Genomic DNA, 25,962 nt, shown 5'->3' with positions numbered 1-25,962 from the left:
CAGCTTGGCTACTTAGACAACATATTGAGTTTACAACATATTTAGAGTTCAGAAAGTAGAAAAGGGGAAAGACAGCTTGAAGCAGCACAGTCACAACAGAAGTGACAGCTGGCATCTTGGCTCTGAGGAAAGGAAGGTGCATGCAAGAAGATACAGGTAAAAGTGTAGGACACAACCCTGATTGAGGACAATTCAGAATATGCACCAAACTCAAAAATGTACAAACTACATCTAGGAAGGTGTCCTCCGTCTCACCGGTGAATGGAAGAACTTAGATGCAAAATGATATATAAAGTTATTCTTTGAATCACTACCTGTAATAGCAAAAGCTTGAAAAACAAAATCATGTCATTGTCATGTAGATTGTCATGTGTAAAAACATGTAAAATTCATGATAGAATACAGAGTGGCTATAAAAAAAAAAAAAATAGCAAGCAAGCCCAGGAAGAGTGATATGATCTAAATGGAAAGCTGTCCCAGAGCAGCATGTAGATCATCAAATTGCCACTGTTGTGTAAAAAAGGACAGAAAATACCTCTGGAAAGATACACAAGAAAAGAGTAATTCGGATGCCAGCGGGAAGAACAGTGTAGGTGGGAGTGAGATTATTTATGTATGCGTGCCCTTTGTATTTGTGAATCTTAAAATTTGTGGAAGTGTATTATATGTGAAAAAAAGAATAAAAGTACAGCAGTGCAAGGCAATTTCTTGGTGGAAAAGTGCCTTCTATACCACATTAAAGCCCACGGATGTTATCACAGGACCCAACAATCCTATTTATAGCCATAATTCTGAGGCATTAAAAAAGCCAAATATCTAATATGTATTTTCTGAAGTAGAATATATAGAGTTAAATGACAGCTGAAGTTTTAAAAATAAAAGTGACAGTCCTATTACTGAAAACTTGGAGAATGAAATCAGGAAAGGGAAAAAAAATAGATCACTCACACTGTTACCACAGTACAATGACCATTTATTGCTTTGGTATAAGGTTTCCTTCCTGCATTTTCCCCCATGTTTATTGTAAAAAATCATGGAGAAAGTCTTACTCAAATCAATCCCAACCATAATACCTCTTGGTCCTCTTAAAACGAGCACTGGGGCTAATGGAGAAGGAATCAGGAGATCTTAAGGTTAATTGCAATTTGTTCACAAAATCTCCAAATGACTCTGAAAATGTGGTTTTTCCCATCAGTGAGCTGCTCTCTAGCTCAGCGAGGGCAGTCCAGCTTGCCTTGAATGCCTCTCAAGATGTAGAGATAGGAAATAGTTTATGTAACATGGAAAACCCCTAGCTAAATGGAATGTGAATATTCAGGCTAGGACACAAAAATATTTTTTAAAAGCACAACAGAAGGGAACTATTTGGGAAGAGCCGAGGCCAAGTCTGAGGTCCTTACCACCTCTTTGTCATGCTTGATATTTTTGAATGGGAGGGCAGAGAGCAGGAGGAAAGTTATCTTCAAACAGAATTTCATTAGAAAATGGCTACAGAACTCGAGGATAAGGTTTAGCTGCTGGGTAATCCTGGAGCTCAATTCAATTTGCAGGATGTATACCGGAAAATAGATGAAATCCTGCTTTAAAAATAATTAGGAGCATGATTACTCCAGAGGGCAGACAAGGAAATGTTTAAGATGACAGATTTCATTCTGCCCTGCAAAACCATTTTTTCACTCTTTTAAATGGATATTCAAGCCAGTCACGTACTTCTTATTAAGGAGAGGAGGCAGATCTAGCAGAATGATGTCTGGTCTTGGAAACTGATAGGTCTGAATTGATCCTCACAATTAGAAACATCAAGTTAAGTCCCAGTGTCTGAGCAAAGACAGGCTGGACTAAATGGAATATAGTTAATGCCAGTGGGAGATGATCCAGATAAACTCGACCAGCTCTGTTCTTGCTTTAAAATCTTCCCTGGTCCACTGAGAACCTGGGAGGGAAGGTCTAACAAAGGAGGTTTTCCTCATGTACAACATGGATGAAATGAGCACACGTTAACACCTTCAATTAGTTACTCATCCTCTCAAAATCAAACCCCGTCAGCAAGGGGTGGATGACCAGCAAGGCAAAAACGTCTGCTTTGGGGAAAAGACAGAAAGCGTCAGAGATGGCTGAATTGATGGTTTCAATGGCTTTTAGAACTCAGTGCAAACGGACCTGGATCTCTTCCACCACTTCACACCTTCGTAAGCCGTGCCTGATTTTCAAATTCTCCTCATTTAGTGCCACTTCTTCTGTTTTAACTCCCCAAAGTGGCACAGTCTGTTGGCAGGTGCCACTAGCCCAAGCTCTCGGTGACCCCAGGCTGGGCCTGCCTCCCTCATTTGTTCTCTCTACACCTCTCTTAGCTGTCAAAGCCCCGCTCTAAGCAGATTAATATAAATAATCTAAACCAAAGTCAACCAGTGTCCTTTCCCTCTAAATACATTTTTATCTAATACACGCATGGCAAATATATTTATAGCCTGCATTCAGAGTGCCAAGTATGAGATGCAGAGGAGAGAATGATAACTGTCTGGGAGAGGTGAAGGAAAGAAGTGGGCGAGAGGAAGTGAGGGTTAGGACAGGCTTAGGGTTTGCCACGCCGAGTGAGGGCAAGAGGAAGACCAGAGGTGTGCAATGGCAGGGCAGCACTGAGGAACAGGAGGAGTGAGACCGTACGGAGGATGCTCATGGGGGCGGGGAGGTAGGGCATGAAGCGGCTCGAAGCGCAGGGACTAGAGATCACAAAAGGTCTTTGTGTCGGGCTATGAGGTTTGGACTTCCATATACAGTCCTAGTAAAAACTGGCATCATCGAGCACTTGTGTGCCAGACACGGTGCCCGGTGCTTTCTGCGAATCATTCTTTTATGCAAACAGCGCTGTTGTCAAGTAGGTGCTGTTATCATCATCATCACCTCCGTTCTAAAGGTGAAGACACCGAGTCTAAGAGAGGGTACAAGATTCACCCACGGTGGGATCAGAATCTTCCGAACTGTTGCTGGGGCAAGACTTGCAGGCAGGAGGCCCAGTCAGAAGGCCACCAAACTCCTTCGTGGGAGTGACACCGGAGGTGTGAACTCGTGAGGTGGAAGTGAAGGTGCAGCAGAGAGCGCGATCTCGAGAGTGCGAATCCAGAGTAAAGTTTTGCTAACTGACGTCTCCCAGCGCTGGCAGTGGTGACGGGTGGGGCCACGGACATTCCGGAGGGATGTGTGGTGAGGGGGATGAAGTCCATTTGGGGTGTACCGAGTTTGGAGGGGCCCAGGAGACAGGCCTCGTTCCTTCCGTCCTTCAGCATACATCTCTGCTTACCTACTACGTGCCAGAAACTATGCGAAGACAGGTTCCCCGTGCCCAGGTGGCTCACAGAGAGGAGCAACATAAATGTGAGCATAAGAAAAGCAGTGACAACAGCTCCCACTCTTCAAGTGCTTATCAAAGTTATTTGCAGAGTGCCTGTCTTGTATTATCCCAATTCACGTGATTTTTGTAGGTAAATACAGAAGTCATAATAAGAATGAATGCTTATTTGGCACGCACTACGTACTAGCACTATTCTGAACACTTCACATGCATGAACCCATTTAACCTGCAGTGACCCTGTGAAGTGTTACGGTCCTCATGTTACAGATGAGAGCACTCAAACACAGGCTAACTTGCCCAGGGGACAGAGCTTCCCAGAGGTATAGAAAGGATATCAGCCAAATGGCCTCTTACAATTTTCATGTTTGTTTTAGACTTCAAAAATTACTGGTAGGTGAGTTATGGGTTCCTTCCCCACTTACCTCGCTCCCAGGTGATACAGTTACAGTGAAAGCAAGTCTCAGACAGCTACTGGCAAGGAGGTATAAAAACAGCCATAAAGACTATGTTTGTACAAAGCACTTTGCTTGGAAGGTTCATTCAAGGCAGATGTGACAGAAGGATCAGAAAAAAGCTTCTCGTCAGTCAGATACCAGAATTCTCTATTCTGGCAGGACACGGGACCATGAAAGAATCCTAAGCCTAGGCTACTTCAGTGGATTAGATTCCTCGACTTACCAAGTTCTACTGCCTCATTTATGCATGGGTGGGACTGCAGTACGACGCAGCTAACAACTGCAGTACGATCCACATATCTTGAAGACTACTAGGCTGGAAACTAGAGCTAAGATGTCATTTGGCAATTAAATCCACAGATCTCCCTTTCAGTAGCAAAAAATGGAGCCGGAGGGGTGTCTGGGGGGCTCAGTCAGTTAAGCATCTGATCTCGGCTCAGGTCAGGATCTCGTGGTTTGTGAGTTCGAGCCCTGCATCGACAGCTGACAGCACAGAGCCCACTTTGGATCCTCTGTCCCCTTCTCTCCACCCCTCCTTCCTCTCTGGCCCTCCCCCGCCCCCCCGCCGAAAAATAAATAAACATTAAAAATTTTTTTTAAATGGAGCTGAAGATAAAAGTAGGAATCATCAGGGAGTTAAAACCATGGAAGAGAAGGAGATACTGCAATAAAACATAAAGTGGGAAAAGAAAACAAAACACAACCCTAAGGAACTGCAACATTAAAGGTATAGGCTGAGGACAAAGAATCAGAGAAGGTGACTGAGAAAAAAAAGAGTTCAAAGTAGGAGGAAAACCAAGGGTGTATCTTCAAAGTCAAGGCAGAAGAATTCCTGGTCAAATATTATATCCCAGACAAGTCCAGTAGAACAAGAAACTGATGAGGGTCAACTAGATTTGGCAAAACGGGTGGAGGAGTTAGGATCGTGAGCAGAGGAGGAAGGAGTAAACCTTCCATAGGAGTGAGGTTTCTTCTGTGGCTGGAAGGAGGGCAAGGAGGATGGGTGTAGATGTGGATGAGTTTATAAAAGGGTTGGTGGGACTGTTGCCTTAATCCTGCTATATCTCTATGAAATAGAAGGTAAAGGCACTTCCCAGAGTGACTGGGGCTGGGTGTTTAACCTCTGTAGGATCATGGGTGCTGAAATAAAATGATCTGATGACAGCTACTGATGTAAATGGCAGAGGACTTCCCTAAGCCACCCACTGGCACCTGCATCCACAGACTCTGCCTTTTCTCTTACTTCCTGCCCCAAGCAAAGACCAACCCTCCTGTTGTCTCCACGATTCCATCTTTCTCACTTAACCACATCTTCTAGCAATTCTCTCTTTGGTAGTTCACACCAGCATAGAAAACATGCTGTTATTTCTTCCATTAAAACAAAAATCAAACCCAATTGGATCTTACATCTCCTCCAGTTACTCCCCATCTCTCTCCATCCCCTTACAGCAAACTTCTCAAGAGTTGTCTATTCTTGTCGCTACTTTCTCTCCTGTTCCATATCAAACCCACTCCAATCAGATCTTCACTCCCACAGCTCAATTCAAACTGCTCTCAGCAAGGTCAGTCATTACCACCACATTCCTAAATCCCATGGTCAATTCTCAGTGCTCATCTTATATCTCATCATCTATGTATCAGCCTCTGTCACAATTGATCTGGAGACACATTCTTCCTGTGGCTTGTTGGACACACTAGGGTCCTTCTACCTCGTTCTGCATTCCTCAGTCTCCTTTGCTGGTTGCTTCTCTCCTTTCTACACTTTTTTTTTTTAATGTTTATTTTTGAGAGATAGAGACAGAGACAGAGCATGAGCAGGGGAGGGGCAGAGAGAAAGAGAGACACAGAATCCGAAGCAGGCTCCAGGCTCCTAGCTGTCAGCACACAGCCCAACGTGGGGCTCAAACTCAAGAACCACGATATCATAACCTGAGCCAAAGTCGGATGCCTAACCGACTGAGCCAACCAGGCACCCCACTCTTTCCCACACTCTTAAGGTGGAGTGTCCCAGTGCTCAGGCTTCCTCTCCTCCTCTATTGACTTGCATTTTTATAGTTACCAAGCCTGCTATTTGTACTTCTGGGATATCCTGCTGGCTGTTATCAGCTACTTTGCAAAGCTGTTAGCATATACCTGTGATTCTCACTTCCTCCCTTTAAAAAAATAATAAATAGGGGCACCTGGGTGTCTCAGTCGGTTGGGCATCTGACTTCAGCTCAGGTCATGATCTCACAGTCTGTGAGTTCGAGCCCCTCGTCAGGCTCTGTGCTGACAGCTCAGAGCCTGGAGCCTGCTTCAGATTCTGTCTCCCTCTCTCTCTGCCCCTCCCCTGCTCATGCTCTGTCTCTCTCTCGGTCTCAAAAATTAGATAAAAACATCAAAAAATTAAAAAAAAAAAAAAAAAACAGCAGTCCAGGTAAAGGTGTAAGGGTGGCTCAGTTCACTCTTCCTTGATGTGGACCCCTACCCAGAAGTCCTCATAGCTTCTCTCCAGGTTCTAGTTCCAGGGGGATGGATTTCTGGAAGACTGACCTTGACATGAGTAGGAATGTTACTCTAAGAAATATCTTGAATTATTTAAAGTCCTTTCCCTCAAAAGTCACTCGTATATTCAAGAGTGTTGTGATTTTGGAGAGAAGATCTAATAAAAAATGATGAGGCCTGTTTCTCTATCAGAATTCTTTTTTAGCACCCACAGTTAATTATCAGGGCCCAGAAGTAAAAAACTGCTATATGTCTTTTTAAATGAGGAAATTAATAAAAGTCATAGTTAAGACACCTTTAAATGTGAGATATTTTGAGAAGCGTTGGATAAGATCTCGTAGCTTTCGTGAGACTCCCTGGTCAAGTTTGCTTCAAATTCTTGCATCATTCCCTTTATCCTCCACACAACAACATGTGAACACCTCCACTGCTATCATGAAGTAAACCCAGACTCTGCGCTTACCTTATATTTGGAAGTGTCCCAGTTGTGGACTACGCGTGCTGGGATAAGAAAACTGTCATCCACGTGGCAGCTGCTGCAGTAATACCACCCACTGTAGTTGCACACCTTGGCTTTCCCGTTGGAAAGGCCTATGGATCGCTGGCATCCTGTTCAAGGCAGAAGAAAGAGCCCATGATTACTGCTGTACTTTTAACACCACAGAACAAGGTTATACAACCCTCAAATAAAAGTCTGTAAAGGGGGGGAAAAATCCAGAGAATACATGTATAGATGTGTCCAATAGCTTCTACCTCCTCGCCTCCCAAGGGATCGCCATAACCTGCACCTAACTGTTCCTGTTTCTAGTCTCTTCTGTGTTTTCTGCACACAGCTGTCGGAGATCAGTGTCTCTACACCCCCCTATCAGCACCTCACTTCCTCCTCATAAACCATTTCCACCACCAGGCATGTTGCTCGGGGCTTCTCATAAAAGGATCTTATTTAGGGGCGCCTGAGTGGCTCAGTCGGTTGAGCATCCGACTTTGGCTCAGGTCATGATCTCGCGGTCTGTGAGTTTGAGCCCCGCGTTGGGCTCTGTGCTGACTGCTCAGAGCCTGGAGCCTGTTTCGGATTCTGTGTCTCCCTCTCTCTCTGCCCCTCCCCCACTCATGCTCTGTCTCTGTCAAAAATAAACATTAAAAAATTTTTTTAAAGGATCTTATTTAACATGTACAACATTTTGAGATGGTTTTAGCCAAGTTAAGAATTTGTCTGAGGTTACCTAGCCAGTAAGAGGTGGAGTTTGGATTGGACTCTGAGCTTGTCTAATTTAAAAATGACTCAAAAAACGAGTATGTGGCCTTACAAAAGAAACTGGTCCTTCAATTGGCCCCTATTTCACCTTTCCAACTACTGACTCCTACTCTCCAGTGGGAATCAGAGAATTCTCCTCACTATTCCCCAAATAAACAGTGTGCTCACTCCGCCCTTCGTACATTGGCATGTATTATTTCTCCTCACACAACACCCTCTTCTCTGATTTCCAATTTGCCAAATCCTGCCATGATTCAACCAGTGGCTGTCTGCAAGTCACCGCTAAGGCCCTTTTCGTGTCCGTGGAAATCCACGATTCTCTGAGCGCTGTCCTGGTCCTCTAAGAAGAACTGGTAATAATCTCAGCTCTGTCACAAAGGAGCCATTCTTTTTCTTCAGGTCGGAGGAACCACCGTCTATTGGTGAGGATAGAAATCCTATCACAAGCCAAAGGACAGAATCCTGGCAGCCCAGAACAGGTGATCATGATTATACTAACAGCAACGTGATCCTGACATTTCTCATGTCCTGCTTCATTTCAGAAATCCTTCCATGTAGCCGCCCACTTCATGTCTGGATCAAGAACCATACTGATCACAGAGATCTTACATTAAGCCTATTTCATGATAAGAGTATAAAATGGATTACTCTTTGTCATCGTCACCATCGTCATCATCACCATGTTATACTACTACCGTTACACCTCATTTCCATTAAAGGAGCTCCAAACATTTAACAAACTGCTAACCTAAGAAGAAAGTGATTCGCATGTACTCTATGAGTGAAAATATCACAAAAACTCACAGGACTTTCATTTTCATCACAAATCAAACGGCATCAGTAATCAAGCAGTTTCACAGTGCATCCTCCAGGAAGAGAAGTGGTGTTTTTAAGCACAGTCCTTACTGAAAGATGGTAAGTAAATGTATCTGTATTATGCTTCCAAAGCTTCATACCGTTCCTTCCTGGAATGGTTATTTCTTTCCTATTGAGTAGCAGCAAAATCATAACAAGCTCCCGTTTTTCAGATTGGCTGAGCAATGAGATATGTGCGAAAGATAAAGAAGAACCAAACACACACGCTGCTTCTGCTGGACGGAGGCGCCGTCACAATTCCTAGGCTATGAACACTGGAATGCTGTTTGCTGCACTCACTGACCACATTATTGCTCATCTGGCATTGAGCACACACTTCCTGAAACTACTGTGCCTTTTTATGTGCTTTTCCAACTCCTCAAATCTGTTTCTTATCCTCGGTACTTAACACAGAGCTTTACATGGAGCAGACTATTGGTAAATGTTTATGTAGAAAGGATGATAAACTGAATATTATTTGACACACATACACCCACATATGAAGAGATTTTAATTGCCCATAGCTGTCCTAGAACTGATCCTCCCTAACCTGCTCACCTGACTCTTAAAGCAGTGTACTTTTGTTAAGAACCCCATAAAAAATATGTTGCCCATTCTAAGAATTATGCATTACTCATGTGTTCCTATATGGACCATGGAACAGGAGTCAGTGGAACCTAACACATCCTAGATGCTGGGATATTGCTGTTTCCAAAAATTAGTTTATGGTCATACTGACTTAACTCTGAAATGACACTGAATAAAATGCAGTCTTTCCTAATGATTTAGAAAGTGATTACAGTCTTGCAGGAATTCAGGGTCATCATTACAGTTTTGACTCTCCCCACAGAACACAGCAAAAATAAATTTGGGTCGCTTTAGCTTTTTGGTTGTTTGGACATTAGATATAATTAACATCAGTAAGCATTTGCTGGATATTTATATATGCTTTAGTGGGTACTACTGGGTTTATCAGTCTATAATTTTTAATGACTTTATTATGATTTCTTAGATGCAATATACATAAGCAATATTAAAATATGGTCTAAAAATGTGTATATCAATCAGGCACACAGGTCCAAAGTGTAACATGCTGGAGGTTCAAATATATGAGTTAACTAAACGAGCTAAGCATTCTCCCCGCTGTGCACTAGTCTCATCAAAGACAGAAAGGGCTGAGAGAACATGGCTAGGGCTCACTCGGGTTTTAGGTTAGAAAAAGAGCATATAAACTCCTAGTTATTGTGTGTCTTTACCTTCATACCTCATTTGGAACCAGGCTCTCCTACTCTCCGTGCTGAAAGGTCCCCTAATGACTTAGAAGTAGGTTTAAACCTACCTGTACGCTTAGGATACATACAGGATACCTGTACGTTTTGGATACATGGTGTATACACAAGCACAGGTCTAGAGTTAGTAAGCCTGTTCCTGTCTAATACACACCGTGAACTCGACCCATTGAACTCTCTAAGCCTGCTTTCCTCACTGCAAAATAAAGGGGCCAGCCTAAATCAAGGGTTGCCAGATTCAGTGACCATCAGAATTTTCTGGAGATGTTTGTGAAAAATGTAGACCCCTCCCCCACCCCTACACTTCAATTCTGTAGATCTGGATTAGGGCCCAGATTAGGGCCCTGCATTTCTCCCCAACCAGCCAACTACCATCATAGACCCTGGTGAGTAAAAGCTGAGGATTGCTCCCTGATTTCTAGGTGGCTCCATGCTCTAAAATTCCAACTCTATTCAAGGGCAGAGGGTGTGCAGACTCTTAAGTGAAAAGCTCATAATTTGTCATGTAGTTTACGTTTTAGGCCTCCAAAATCAACATTTCAGGTTCGTAGTCAATTTCTAAAAAATTTGCTATGTGGAAACAACCTGAGTTCATTTTACCAGTATTTTTCCAGAGCACTCATTGTCCCCACTGAGAAGCATCTTATTTGGTTTAGAATTAAAACCTTTAGTCTCCAAATCCAATGTAGTATTTGTTATTGAAAGAACAAAGGATGATCAGGAAAGAAGGGTAGAGGCTAGTGGCATAATACAGATTCATTTTCTAAAAAACAACACATGCCACTTACTGAAAAAGAAAACATCTATTCTTTCAATTAACTGTAAAATTTCCTTCTTTAAAGTCATACTAGCAAACCATGGGCTAAAAATGTCTGAAACAATTCACCCCAAAGATACACAATCTGGATTTTACTTTATCATTGTGATGTTTTCAACAGGGCAAAAAAATGTGTTTTCTTAATAACGACTATTAGGAAAACACACTTTTTCAAGGGTGCCAAAGCTAGACTCTGACAAGCGACATTATGGGGAGAAAAACAGAGCTGCAAAGCAGAGACAAAAAATAATTAATTGAAATAACTAATTAGAGCTTATTTACATATTATATTTTTATGTACTTTCAAACAGACTTTTCAATAATGCTTCTAAATTAAGGGGCATTTGTAGTAGGGAACCCTCCACATATTGGATCAAAGCAAATACATTCTTCCCAGTCTCTTTTTTGAAACTTTTCAGAGTGTGTTCAATTCATAGGAACAAAAAACTATCTCACAAGAGAACTCACTGGCCTTTTTTTTTTTTTTTTTTTTTTTTTATTGCTTCCCACCCCACTTCAAATCTTTAATGAACACATGCTCTGAAGAGCTTAGCTTCCCCTGTGGTACTCTTTTGGAAACCAATGTTACCATTTAACTGAAATCCTATTTGCTGCATGTACAGTCCATTTTCCAAATGGCCTTTCACTAAAGACGCCCAAAAGATTCGGTTGCTGGGGGTTGATGCAGAAATTTTGGCATAAGGCTCCACAAAGACGCAATCTTTCTTCTCACAAGTGCACCTAGTTAGCTCAATTGGCTGCAATGCGGTGTTACTGAAGCCGAGATCTCAAGGAGAAGCCAACCACCTTCTTGCTACTTCATGACTACCAACTCAGCCCTCTTTCCCCCAACTGGCAGCTGGAAAATTCATGGGAATAAAAGTGACACGAGCTGTGGCTAGATGCAGGTGAATCTCTCTCACCAAGGAAAGAACTCACACAATGCTTTCTAAGTCAGCCACGCTACTCCCTTTACCTAATTTGGTAAAGCAAATTTGGTGTTTTCTATTTGGAAGGTAGAAAGGCTCTAAGAGAAAGACCGGGGGGGGGGGGGGGGTTGGGGAAGGAAGAAGAGGATGTGTCTTCATTAAAAAGGGAGGAAAAGAGATAAGAGAGGATACATTTTCACTTTCTCTGTTAAAGGAGAAAAGTAAAGCTGGCACGCTTCGTCACCTCTTCTACTGTATGCGTGCAGAGGGGAGAGAGGTGGCCACGGGAAGGGCCAAAGGACTGCCCTTGCCCTCCCTCCCCTCTTCTGTCCAGTGCCCCGGCACGGGCAAATGACCTGTGGTAAGCACTTTGCAAAATGTGACTCAAAGGCCTGGACTTTTATCATAAGCTCTAGAGACCAGATTTCCCAAAATGAAGGAAAACAGAAATGAGGAGTTTCAAGGACTTGCTATTTTCTAAGAATCAGAGGGGAAAAAGGTCATACAGAACTTAGCTCTCCTACTTTATAGTCTATAACCATTGACTGGTCATGTAATTGTTGAACATGTACTTCTTAAAAAAAGGTGTCACACTGGGTATACAATCACAAGTTCTGTTTAATGAGACTGGAATTAGCACAAAGCTGGGCACAGCGTGTTAACAAAGGATTTCCGGACACAGGGTGGAAGCAGGTTTTGCAGCGTAGCTTGGGATCCATCTGAGGAGGTAGAAGCCAAGCAAACCTGGGTCCAGACTTCTGTCCTCCATCGTAGGAGAGACTGGAGCTGGGATGTGAATGAAACCGACCACATGTGGGTTCCCAAGTGAACACAGGTAGAATGAGGCTACAGAATTCTAGGTCATAGCGATGGAAAGGGGTAGGAACAATGAGAAACACCTACTCAGAAATAAGTGATCCCAAACGCCTTCCACCTCAAGCATCCGAGTTGCTCTGTGACTTTGAGGCAAAGTGGTGACCCACAAGGTAGGAGACATCTACTGTGTCATAAAAATCAATTAAAATGTGACATATTTGGATGGAGAATCAGGCACATGAAAACAAATGCCTCTGAGTATGCATTTTGTTTGTCATAAGGAAAACAGTATCCACAAGCATGTCTAATAAAACTAAAAGAACCAAAGAAGTCAAGAAAAATCAACTGTGTACCACCTATAGTTGCTAATGGAAATAGTATGGCATGCTGCTGGTAGTCCCTTTGTTTAATTTATGGGCTCGCTTGAGATAGCAATACTTCAAAATTATTTTCTCCATGAAATCTTAAAGTCCTTTGATAGTAAGTTCTCTTCCCAGGGAATGCAAACTTCATGGTTGGGAGGGAATACACGTCCTCAAATACGATCCTGAAATGTACTGACTGTTTCCAAAGCTATACTGAAATTTATTTCTGTTCATCAGGAAAGAATTTGTTCTGGTTGGCTTCATTTTATGTTTGGCTTTTGTAGCATTGAGAGATCATACAAGAGAAGTTGTCACTCGCTGTTGGCCAAAACTTGGACTCAAAAAGTTGGTCTGTACAGTCAAAGAACTGCCACATTGAGGAAGCATTAAGCAACACTTGCAAGGAAACTGTTCCTATTGTGACCGAGGCACATTTAGGATAACTTAAGCTGGCACTTGTGGAGTGGATTGTAGCTGTTGCTAGGAGAGCTATGTCCTTAAGAATATAACAGAAGTAACTCCTCTGGTACAAAATGTATACACCTAACTAAAGAATTTTCCTCTTATACAACAAGATGGCCAATGTTATGCCTGTCAAGTATTAGCACTGCGCCTGGACACCGTAAGCATTGAGTACACTTTATATCCAGAGACAGAAACAGAGGAGACTGATATTCACAGATAGCAACTGTCCAAGACAGAGGCCAGTGATGAAGTATAATCCTGTGTTACTTGCTTAAACTTGCAGGACCAAGGCAACCAAAAAAACATCTTTTAAAAGCCCAATCTGAACAATAATTGGTTTAAAAGTGAAAAGTACTATACACGACAAGCCCTAAGATGAAGTTGATGGGGTTTTTTGTACTGAATATTTAAACAAGTTCATTTGTGTGTCGTATTAATGGTGCTAAAGGTATTATATTTAAGTAAGAAATGAAGCGAAAAATCAAATGCCAGGTTATTACTGCTGACTGAAAATATAGATAGTGCCCCGGGGAATCCCATGCATCTGTCTCTTGCCTCAACAGTGTCTGTATGAAACAGATCTGGGGACTACCCCTTCTTCCAACCTCCAACCACCCCCCAACCTCCTTCCCAGTCACAACCTCCAGGACCATCTTTTCTCAGCCGTCCTCTGCCTCTGGGACCAGCCAACGCTGTTTCTGTGGTTAGCCTCTCACTGCCCGCCAACCTTGAGCTCCTAGATTCATCAGAATTATCCCACCAAAATGGAGGTTGCTGTCAACTGCCCAGTCAACCTACATCTGCAGGCTTTCTACACCTACGTTTCTCCGGGCTTCTACTTTCACTGCAAGGATATGGCTCTGGAGGGCATGGGCCACTTCTTCTGCCAGGTGGCGTAGGGGAAGCATAAGGGTGCCCAGTGTCTCTTGAAAATACAAAACCAGGGCAGAGGCTGCACCTTCTTCCAGGACATGCAGATGTCCTCCCAAGATGAGTGGGGGAAAGCCGTGCATGCATGGAAGCCGCCATGGCCCTGGAGAAGAACTGAACCAGGCCCTTTGGGATCAGCATGACCTGGATTCTGCCTGCACAGACCTCTATCTCTGTGATTTCCTGGAGAGCCGCTTCCTAAATGAGGAGGTGAAGCTCATCAAGAAGATGGCGACCACCTGACTAACTTCTACAGGCTGGGCTGGACTAGCAGCTCTTGTAAAGGCTCACCCTCCAGCAGGACTTAGAGCTTCTGGAACCCAGTGGACTTGTAAGGTTCCCTCTGTATCCCCCAGGTGTCAGGGCATTTGCCCCCTATAGCCACTAAGCAGTTTTTTTAACACCCTGGTGCCCTCTCCCCGGCTATGGACCAAATGGAAACAATAAAGTTTTTACAGAAAAGAAAAGAAAATATAAAAGCTGTCTACAGTAGATAAATGGTATAATGTTTGTATAATCTTCTTGGAATGTTGTTATTAAGACTATAAATCATATGAAATAAATTAATAAATACCAAGTAGATTCCAACTCGAGTTTAGAAGTGTCAGGATTCATTGGTCTTTCAGGTAAACAATGATTGAGAGCCTAAAGTCAATATTTAGTCAAAATTTATCTTGAAAGGCAATAAATCTTAATTTTTGCCAAAGCAAGTAAGTAAATATGTGCATTGTTCTAGAGATTCTGACTGCTTTTCTGTCTACTAAATAGCTACATTGACTTAAAAATATCTGTGACACAGATTTTCACTTCCAAAGACACGATTTGGAAGATGCTTATGATAAGGTGCTTCAGCACCAGTAATACAGTAAGACCAGAGAAAGTGAATAATGAAGTGTTATTATTTCAATATCTAGTATATTTAAGTCAGTCTAAATTTAGTATTTTTTCATACTTGTTTTCTTCTTACTAGTCTATGAGTAGATTTTCTCATTAACTTCTGTGCCTGTCTGCTCTTTACCCAAAGACTTTCAAAAAAATTGTATGCAATTTTAAGTGGAAATAATAAATAGGTAAACGGATAAACAAATACTGACATAGTGCTTACTATATGCCAGGCACTGTTATAAACAATTTATACACACACACACACACACACACACACACACACACACACACATTTATTTAATCCTTATCAATTCTATAATGTAGGTATTATCCCCATTTTACAGACGAAGAAACTAAGGCAGAGAGTGATAAAGTAATTCTGTCCATGGTTGTACAGTTAGTAAAGAAGGCAGAGCTTAATAGCATTGTGTGTGTGTGTGTGTGTGTGTGTGTGTGTGTGTGTATTCCCATGTAGCTATTTCCTTGAGGAAAGTATTTTTTAAAATGGCCTTTGTGTACGGCAATATGACAAGCACAGAAAATATAAATCTACTATACAAAAGAGCATAATTTACTTTGTCAATGAATTAGCCTACGACCTCACAGCATTAGCATCACCCTGAATATGAAGGGTGAGGGGGACAAGATTACAAATCTGGAAGGTGGAAAGCAGAAGACAGTAAGAGGTAAGCAAAGGAGGAAGCAATCACTCTAATTGTGGAGACTGGGGAAGGCTGTGTAGGCATGGAGCATGTGAGCTGATCCTTGAAAAAGAAAAGAGATTTTGGAAGAGGAAAGCTCAAGTCAGAAAAACAGGGGCATGTTTGGAAAATGTTGATTATTCTAGATGTCTGAGGCTTACTGTAACTAGAGGGGTGAAAAAAGAGCTTAGAACCATAAACTGAAGCCAGTAACATAAGAATCCTAAATGCTCAGAGGGAAGAATCCTTACTGATCAGTAAGATACAGGAACAGCTAGAGTTGTTTGAAGCTGAACAGCAACCTGAACTTTGGAAAGATTAATTGACAAGGAAAAAAAAAAAAAAACAAGGGGAAAGAACCAGTAGATAAGTTATTGTACCATCTGGGCTTAAGTAGGCAGTGATCTTGGGAGCAGGAAGGGGAAAGAGGAGATACTATGGAGATAAACTACAAACATTTGGTAACTGACTAATGTAGAAAGGATTGGGATTGTCAAAGATGCCCATGATGCTGTATGCCCACAATACCTATCAGTCAGAAGGGACAGGTTGTTTCAGGAAGAAACGGCTGTTTGTTTGGGGCATTAAGTCCAAAAGACAGTTCAAAAAATTTGAGCTACCCAGTCTACTGATTCCTAAAGCTTAGTTGACTAAGAAAAATTCCCCTTTACTGTACAAATCAGTTTAATTTTGATTTTCTGTTACTTGTAACTGAGAGCATCTGATGTATTTGATATTGAATGATGGTTGAGAGTTCTATTTCTATGACCTAATATTTTTACTTAGATCTACCCACTAAGATGCTAAGGTCTCATTATAAACCATTAGGTGCCATGAAATAACCAACATGCTCTACTTACCAACATGGATTTCAGTAGAAGACATTTATCACTTTATAAAGAAGTATATAAAGAAGTGAGTAAAAGCTGAGTGTGGAAGAGATGATATAGTTGACAGGATTTATTTCTTGGCGGTACAGTGGTTCTCAACCTGGGGAGAGTTTTGTTCCAAAAGGAGGCATTTATGGTATCTGGAGACATTTCTGGTTGTCATAAAAGAGTGAGTGGGGTACCTACTGTCATCTAGTGGACAGAGGCCAGGGATGTTGTTAAACATCTCTTGATGCACAGGACAGCCCCCACAACAAAGAGTTATCTGGCCCCAAATGTCAGTAGTGCCACTATTAAGAAACTCTGATAGTACTAAGATAAGAGGGCAAAATAAGAGATCCGAGTACTGACCCTTCTTAATCACTTTTCTCTGCAAGTGATGGATACACTATTGTGGGAAAGAAAAGAGCCCTCTTACCAGTTCTACTTTCTTAGCTACAAAAAAAAAAAAAAAAACCTGATTCATGCTGCTAGGTTAGTTTAGGGTAGAGAGGTAACATCAAAGAGAGGCCTCGTCCACACTGTACCACCATCTACTAAACTACCTGCCAGTAACATTGGCTCCAAGCTTGGGGCTCTTTTCTTCATGAAGCAATCCTTCTGGTGAAATACTTGCTACCAATAATTCTTACTTGAAAAACTGCAGAGATGGAAAGGGCTGAGCTAAAGTGATTATTTTAGACATGAAAGCGGCCAGAGGTGGGAATAATGTTCCTCTGTCACAGTCGACCTCCCGCTACCAGATCTCTCTTAAGCATGGGAGTACCAGGACCCCCACATTGCACCCCTGCAATGCCAGACAGGGAAGGGAGGTCATCCTCACCACCCCTGTAACAAGCCAAATGCTGAGCTGGGCTCTCTGGAACTTACACAATGAAAGATTTGGGGGAAGGTATCTTATTACATAAACTGTCTTACTGCAATGTTCCTCTGAACCAGTGCCAAGCCATGTAAGAGTCCAAGGGGCAAAAGGAAAATTCAGTCATACTAATCCTATCTCTAAAATTTTATACTTTATTCATCATGGATATTTTGGCATTAATTTTGATTTTTAAATAATATTACATTAAAATATTATTTATGTCCATTACTGAGGGTTTTTTTTTTTTGAAGGAAGGGCATCCTCTTGAGTCGTATGCCCAAAGAAACTGCCTCACTCCTCCTACCCTGGTCCCAGCACTGTACTGGATGAACCCTCTTTCCTAAGAGAGTCCACTGTGTACCCCAATAATGTTCTTTCTGCAGTGATTTTCCCTGATCTTTAACATTATATTAAGCCACCACTAACTCTCTTTTTGTGAGACACTACTTTATCAAGAAGTGAGGAAAAGCCGAGTGAGGAAAAGAAGACATAGTTGGTAGGCCTTGGTTTTGGACAGCACAGTAGTTATACCTCTATTTCGATGGCTTTGAAAGGTCAATAGCCTCTTACTGGCTTGGAAGTTCAGATTATCTTTTTTATTTCCCTGAAAAGCAACCTGTCTTCCTTTAGTCTTTTTCTGGGACTTAGGTTTCCTTCCAGCTTGTATATAGAAGTTTCTGTGCACATCAGCCTCAGCCGTTGCTTCTGTCACAAACACTGTCCCACCATGGGCCCCTCGGACCCCTCTTCCACCTCACTCCCCATTTGGAATGCCTGTTCCTCTTTCCTTCTATTTCTCGAGAGTCTCATCTCTTTGAACTTTACAGTACCTTTACAACATCACCTTTCCTCTTCTTTGCTAAAGCCTCCGAGAAAACCTTGACAGCATCTCTTAGAGTAATTTTTACTTGAGCTATTTTAGTAATGACAACAATTTGATAAAATTAAAGTCATGAGAGTGGATCCAAGTAGTACTGGGAACAGCCTCAAAGTGAAAGAGAGATCACTTTCATCAGCTTCCCTTAAACCCATGCTTGAATTTCTTCATTGTCACCCCAAACCAAATTCTTTATGTTCTAGAAGACTTAGGGAACTGCCTCAGTGTACTTTCTTCTTTGACTCTTTTCCCTATGCCATTTTTGGCCTTCTTTCCAGGCTTTTCTGTCTCTCTAAAAGTACAGGTTTGTGATCCCCTCCAAAGCTAAACTTTTAACTCTATCTTTAGTTTTTGAAGGCAGGCTGCTTGTATCAGGATACTCAGAGCTACCAGGCAAGACACAAAGAGACATGTATGAGTGAGAAACTCCTGTTCCTTGGTCCTCATGTTGCCATTTGAAAGGGATTTCCTAGAGAGATATTCCCAGCTTGTCTCCCCATTGCTTGTCCAGCCCTCATCACAGATGGAGAGACGAGGTGTCTGGTGAATTTAGAAGAACTCTGCCAGGCTCAGCCTGGCCGGCAGGGTGCGGTCTTCCTGTCTGCTATGGCAAGAGGGCACGGCCTCTGGGACTCCAACTGTGACCGTGTGAATAAGTCCAGTTTAAGGCCCCTATTAGGATGCTGGCTCAGACACACAACATCTTCTAATGGGAGTGGGAAGGAAAAAGGAAGGTGATCAGGCAACCCAAGCACACAGGGCCGTGGGTGAAGGTCACTGAGATGAGGATCATCCAGGAAAGCTGGGCTCAGAGGGTTGCCAGGCACCAGCCACCTTTCATCAGTTAAAATTCTTCATCTTTAAAAAAAAAATTTTTTTTAACATTTATTTATTTTTTTGAGAGAGCACAAGCAGGGGAGGGGCAGACAGAAGGGGGGACACAGAGTCCGAAGAAGCTCCAGGCTCTGTCAGCACAGAGCCAGACGTGGGGCTGGAACCCACAAACTATAAGATCATGACCTGACTCGAAGTCGGAGGCTTAACTGACTGAGCCACCCAGGTGCCCCTAAAATTCTTCACCTTAATGATGGATGAGAAACATCATTTTCCTAAAGGTTTCCCATCCATTATTAGGCCACAGTAAGACTTCTGTTCATCCAAGCACCTCTTCCATATTTTCTGGGGGGGAAAATGCAGTGATGTACAATATTACTGAATTAAAATTTGGCACTTTTGGTTCAGCTGATATTTTGTAACATTTGGATTGTACACAGTCAAGGCAGTTTAATTTGCCCTCAGGTTAGAGTGTCGAAGATGCTGACCGATGCTGACCGGCCAGATTAAAAGGGCTGACCCGAGGCTGGATGATAGATAAATCAGTGGCAGGGCTACAAACAGAAAATCCAGCTCTTCTGCTCCTAATATGTTACTTATCCCACCAAGTCTAGATGCTTCCCAGCCACCAAATCACAGGTATCTATTATTTTGTCTGGTCTCTAAAAGCCTAGGGGCTAAGAAGAATATCTTTATTGATGAAGACAGAGAAAGAAACCAATACTTTCAAACTAAGTCTATCCTCTGTGTCAGAGGTACAGGCTTGATGATTTGAAGGGGAAATGATTTTCAGTAAGGCTTTCGGTTCAGCCCCACATGGTTTACTTTGCTGAAAAAATGAACAAGATATAACCCTTGGTATATTGATATGTACTAGGTCAGAATGTGATTTTCAGCATGGTGACTACAGTTAAGTATTTTATTGTATACCTGAAAGTTTCTAAGAGAGTAGATCTTAAAACTTCTCACGATGCAGGCGCCTGGGTGGCTCAGTCAGTTAAGCATCCAACTTCAGCTCAGGTCTTGATCTTAGGGTTCCTGAGTTTGAGCCCCTCAATCCTCAATGAGCGTGCCTCAATGAGTTCTCTGCTGTCAGCGCAGAGCCCGCTTGAGGTCCTCAGTGCCCGGCTCTCTCCTCCTCTCCTGCTTGTGCACATGTTCATTCCTTCTCCCTCTCAAAAATGAATAAACATTCAAAAAAATTCTCACCACACACACACATACACAAAAGGTAACTTTGTGAGGTGATGGATATGTTAACTAGCCTTACTGTGGTAATCATTTTGTAATACATATGTATATCAAATCACCACACTGTACAACTTAAATTTACATAATGTTAATAAAAATGAACTATTGGGACCTCATCAAAATAAAAAGCTTCTGCTCAGTGAAGGAAACAATCAGCAAAACTAAAAAGGAACTGATGGAATGGGAGAAGATATTTGCACATGACATATCAGATAAAGGGTTAGTATCCAAAATCTAGAAAGAACTTATCAAACTCAACACCCAAAAAGCAAATAATCCAGTGAAGAAATGGGCAAAAGACATGAATGGATACTTCTCCAAAGAAGACATCCAGATGGCCAACCAACACATGAAAAGATGCTCAACATCACTCATCATCAGGGAAATACAAATCAAAACCACAATGAGATACCACCTCACACCTGTCAGAATGGCTAACAGTGACAACTCAGGCAACAACAGATGTTGACAAGGATGCGGAGAAAGAGGATCTCTTTTGCACTGCTGGTGGGAATGCAAACTGGTGCAGCCACTCTAGAAAACAGTATGGAGGTTCCTCAAAAAATTAAAAATAGAACTACCCTACAACCCAGCAATTTCACTACTAGGTATTTATCCAAGGGATACAGGTGTGCTGTTTCGAAGGGGCACACGCACCCCAATGTTTATAGCAGCGCTATCAACAATAACCAAAGTATGGAAAGAGCCCAAATGTCCATCAACAGATGAATGGATAAAGAAGATGTGGTATATATACACAATGGAGTATCACTCGACAATCAAAAAGAATAAAATCTTGTCATTCGCAACTACGTGGATGGAACTAGAGGGTATTATGCTAAGTGAAATTAGTCAGTAAGAGAAAAACAAATATCATATGAGGAATTTAAGATAAAAAACAGAAGAAAAAATAATATAAAAACAGGGAGAGGGACAAAACATGAGACTTTTAAATACAGAGAACAAACAAAGGGTTGCTGGAGGGGTTGTGGGGGCGGGGGATGGGCTAAATGGGTAAGGGGCATTAAGGAATCTACTCCTGAAATCATTGTTGCACTATATGCTAACTTGGATGTAAATTAAAAAATAAATACATTTTAAAAAATGTACATAATGTTATATGCCAATTATATCTTAATAAAGCTGGGGGGATGAATAAATTCTGGGGATCTAATGTACAACATGGTGGCTATAGTTAAGAATACTGTACTTGAACACTTGACAATTGATAAGAATAGATCTTAAATGTTCTCACAACAACAAAAAATGTTAACTGTGTGAGGTAATGGATGTCTTTACCAACCTTAATGTGGCAACTATTTCACAATATATATGTATATCAAATCATCACAATGTAGACCATAAACTTACACAATGTTATTTGTCAATTTTATCTCAACAAAGCTGGGGGGAAATAAACGAATGTGTTTTCAATCTTTTGGAAACTGACACAAGCCTGCACGTCTTTGGTTTTAGAATCCTAGTTCCCTTCTAGAAGTCATATATAGCACGCACTAAATTAGCTAAAGTCAATAAATGAAGTTAATTTTGCTGGTCACTTTTATGATATCCATTAAAAAAGAAACACTCTCAATGTTAAGCCAAGACTTGAGAATGGTATCTGGGTCAGAGAGTGGGATCGCAAAATCACTGAATGTGCACATCAACCCACCACCCCGAGCTGAGGCCCTGGGAGGGCTCTAACCAGGCTGGGCAGACCAGAGCCAGCCAGTTTCCTGGCTGCTTCTGAAACCTCTTGGTCCCAGGAAGACCCAGAAGACACCACTAGAAATCTCCCCTCCCCAGGTGAGTGCAGTCAGTGCTGGAAGGAACACACTAGCAGCAGACTGGAAATGAGAGAACGAGGTGAGGAGACTGAGGCCTCCTCATCCTCTGAGGGGCAGCCACGTACATCACTTATCCTCCTTTCACCAGATTCCATTTTTGCTGTCTGCACTGTTGTATGGTAGACAATTGTCTCCTCTTTTCTCCCTCGTTCCGAGCAGGGAGCTTCTAAAACACTTGGAATTTCCTGAGTAATACAAGTGTCTTTATGATTCCTGAGCCCCTTGGATCACAACTGACTTTATGCTAATGAGGTGACTCATGGTGGGCCACGAAACAGCTTCAGATGGAAGGTGGTCACCAGGACCAACCACATGATTAGAGGGTTTGGTCTTTTGAGCCAGCCTGACCTCTGGGGAAGGAATACGGGCTGGAGATTGAGTTCAATCACAAGGTCAATGATGCAATCAAGCATGCCTATGTAATGAAACCCCAATAAAAACTCTGGACACTGAAACTGTGGAACCTCCTGGTTGAAGAATATACTGGTGTGCTGGGAAGGTGACATGCCCCAATTCTAAGGGCAGAGAACATAGAGACTCTGCATTTGGAACCTTCCCAGACCTTCCCTTCTGAGTGTCTTCATTTGGCTGTTCCTGATTTGTATCCTTTCTAATAAAACTGTAATTATGAGGACAGTGCTGTCCTAAATTGTGAGTTTTTCCAGCAAATTATTAATCTGAGAGGGTTGTGGGAACCCCCAAATTTGTAGCTAGCCAGTGAGAGTCTAGGTGGCCTGGGGACACCCTGAGTTCATGGCTGGCATCTGAGCTGCAGCAGTCTTGTGAAGGATCAAGCCCTTAACTCATGGGGTTTGTGCCAACCGTAGGCAGTCAGTGCCAGAACTGAACCGCAGCACAGCAGCTGGAGCTGAAACAGAACATATGCCTATGAGAGAAACTAATGGTGTGGTGCCCAGAGAAGGGGTGTGCACCCCGTGTTTGAGGAATCCTAGTCCTGCAAGGAGAAGGTCAACTAAGTTTGGAAACGTATACTTATACCTCTTATCAGAATAATAAAGGCTCTAAAAAGTTACATAGTCAAGAAAGATTTTCTTAAGTCCCTAGAAACCTTCAAGACCATAACTGGTTTTCCAAAAGGGTAAGTTTCAGGCCCATCATTTCTTAATATGGTTAAACAACCTAGATGACTGAGTAGAGAACATGTTAAATGTATCTGCTGATGACTCCAATCTAGGATTCCTAGAGAATATGGTGGAAGTGGGGAGGGAGGGCTCAAAACAGGGGACGATCAGAACAATTGAGTGCACATACGTACTGTGCACCAGATGCAGAGCTAGGGAGACAGCAATGAACGAGACAACACAGCCCTCACCATTATGGCATTTGCAGTAATACTGTAATGTGGAGAAGACAGGAGGAGACAAGTATTAAATAAACAATTACACAGATGACAGTATAATCTCAATTACAGCAAGTACTAGAGTAAGAGGTACTAAACCAGCATTACAGAGGAGGGAACTAAATAGGTCTTAAGTCAGTCTGAGGGGTTGGTTGGAGAAGGTGTCCTTGAGAAAGTAATGCTGAAGTAGTGACCTCAAGAAAGAGTTGGGGGTAAAAAAAAAGAAAGAAAGAAAGAGTTTAAGGTAGTGGAGATGGTGGTAATGTTCCAGAGAGAGGCGACTGCAAGTGTGAAGGCTCTGAGGCAGGTGGGAAGGAAGCGGTACATTTGAGGAACAGAGTAAAGTCAGTGTGGCTGAGACTTGGTGTGTGGGAGGAAGTGACAAGAAGAGTTGAAGGTAAAGAGGTGGGCGGGAGTCGAATTATGCACGGTCATCATAAGGATCCTGGTCTTCAAGCCAAAAGAAGTGGGAAGCCACCGAAGGCCTGTAAAGAGAGGTCTACCAGGGTCAATCTGCATTTTAATATGATCACATTCACTATGGTTAAGACAAGATTGGGAAAGGTTAGGATGGAAGCAGGAAGACTGGTTGGGAGGCCACTGTAGTTGTCTCGGTGAAAGGTGAGCCTGCTGGTAGCAAAGAAATGAGGGAGGTAAAGGCTACCTTAAAATTCAAATACTAAATATACTTATGAAGTATAAAATAGAAACTAGGCAAAACATTAGGATGTATTAAAAAGGAAGCCAGAATATGAGTAAGGACTTGAACTAATCTCTTTCTTCATTCTTATTCACCACTAGGTAGAACCCTATTAGAACACCATGGTAGTTTCCAGAATGTAAGGAAGACATGCAAACCTGGAGATTATCAGCAGATTGACACCTCAGTGGTTAAAGTGTTGGACGTACATAGAAAAAACAGTTAAAAGAAATGTGCTTACATAGCCTAGAGAAAACTATCGTATGGCTTGATTCATTCACTAAGAACATAATGGGTTATGCCAGTGGTTTCTCAAACTTTGTATGTATGTAAATCAACTGGAAAGTTTGTTAAAATCTCCAGACCTGATCTCAGAGATCCTGACTTCAACAGGTCTAGGGAAGTGTCCAGCCTTGTCCCCCCTCATTACTCTTGTGATTGCGGTGCAAATGGTGCTCTGGTCACTCTGAGAAGGCTGAGGTCCTGCCTTTGAAAAAGTCAGACACACATCATAGGCCCTGACAGGAGTCCAGGAGAGTGGAGGGGGTGAGGGTTATGGAGGAAGAATGCTCAATTCTACCTGGGGGATTAGAATAGGGCAGGGGTAGGGTAGTCAAGGAAGGCTTGTAAAGCAGTCTTTAAGGGAATAAAGGATCTTTCACACCCAGAAGTCTTCAACAAAGCATAATACAAAACTGTACCCAGAACACTGCCTTGTCACCCCTGATCTTGGGGCTCACTGCTTTGCAGGCCTGCTCCATTTTGCATCTGAAACATGCAAAGGAGTCTTATGCTCTTTCTTATTAATGTGATTTAATTAAAACACTTTCTGCGTTAATGTATTTCAAGATATAAAGACTTGCATAAGCAATATGCTGTATACCTGAAATGAATATAACATTGTATGTCAACTATATTCAATTAAAAAACAAAATAAAACTTGCATACAATCACATTTTCTACTGCTAAAATTAACTTTTAGTTTGCCCCCACACCTTTTTCTGGAACTTTATATGGCCCATGTTTGTTGAATGAATGAATGATTGGATGAAAACAATATTGTAAGAAATAAATTGGTATTACTCAGTTACTAGATTTCCTTATCTAGGGATGAATATACTCATTTTACTTAAGTATGCCTTTGCTTTTAGGCAGTACAATGAATTTTAGAAAACCTCTCAAATAGCTCTTATTTTAGAAGAGGCCATGGAAAGCTTACTTTTTCAAGGAACTTAGCTAGAAATTAAGGAGAATATTGACCTACCCCTAGGTAGGATACCCCCAGTCTATCCTAAAACCACACCTAGGCCAATTTCTCTCCCAATGAAATGTCAGTAAATAGAAACTATTAACTCAATGTAGAGTCCAACAGTACATTAACACTTACTTTAGAAGTTTAGCTGGAAATGAACACATGATGAGAACAATGTTAACCATAAAGGAAGCTACAAAAAGGGACAAGAACTTTCCAGACCAAAGTATAGCAACAAAGACTGGGAGAAATGAACAGCTTTTTAAAAAAAAAAAAAAAGATAGCACAGCTATGGTCTATGAAGTTCAGGAAGGTCTATCAAAAGATCCATATCTTCTGAAATTCAAAATGATTTTATTCTTCTGAAACATATCAAAGACCAACATGTGACTTCTATGATGAGATACCAGGAATAAATCAAAAAGCAAATTTATATCCTATAAAATCAAACAGCCTACTTATATAAAGTGATCAAATCTCTCTGAATTTTAGAA

At 41.9% G+C, this 25,962-nt stretch overlaps 1 protein-coding gene across 9 annotated transcripts in view; it reads right to left on the bottom strand.

Moving 5' to 3' along the window:
* The window catches only part of PLEKHM3 (pleckstrin homology domain containing M3), a 196,900-nt gene that overhangs the window by 115,302 nt on the left and 55,636 nt on the right, over positions 1-25,962 (bottom strand). For all 9 annotated transcript variants that reach the window (XM_019446213.2, XM_019446215.2, XM_019446216.2 and 6 more), the window contains one exon: positions 6,752-6,897. In XM_019446213.2, the coding sequence (XP_019301758.2) occupies positions 6,752-6,897 (146 nt within the window). The remainder of the gene's footprint in view (positions 1-6,751; positions 6,898-25,962) is intronic.

Source organism: Panthera pardus, unplaced genomic scaffold (assembly GCF_024362965.1).
Source record: "Panthera pardus isolate Hobbes unplaced genomic scaffold, ASM2436296v1 HiC_scaffold_10, whole genome shotgun sequence".
Classification (NCBI taxonomy): domain Eukaryota; kingdom Metazoa; phylum Chordata; class Mammalia; order Carnivora; family Felidae; genus Panthera; species Panthera pardus.
This window is presented reverse-complemented; position numbering and strand designations above follow the sequence as displayed.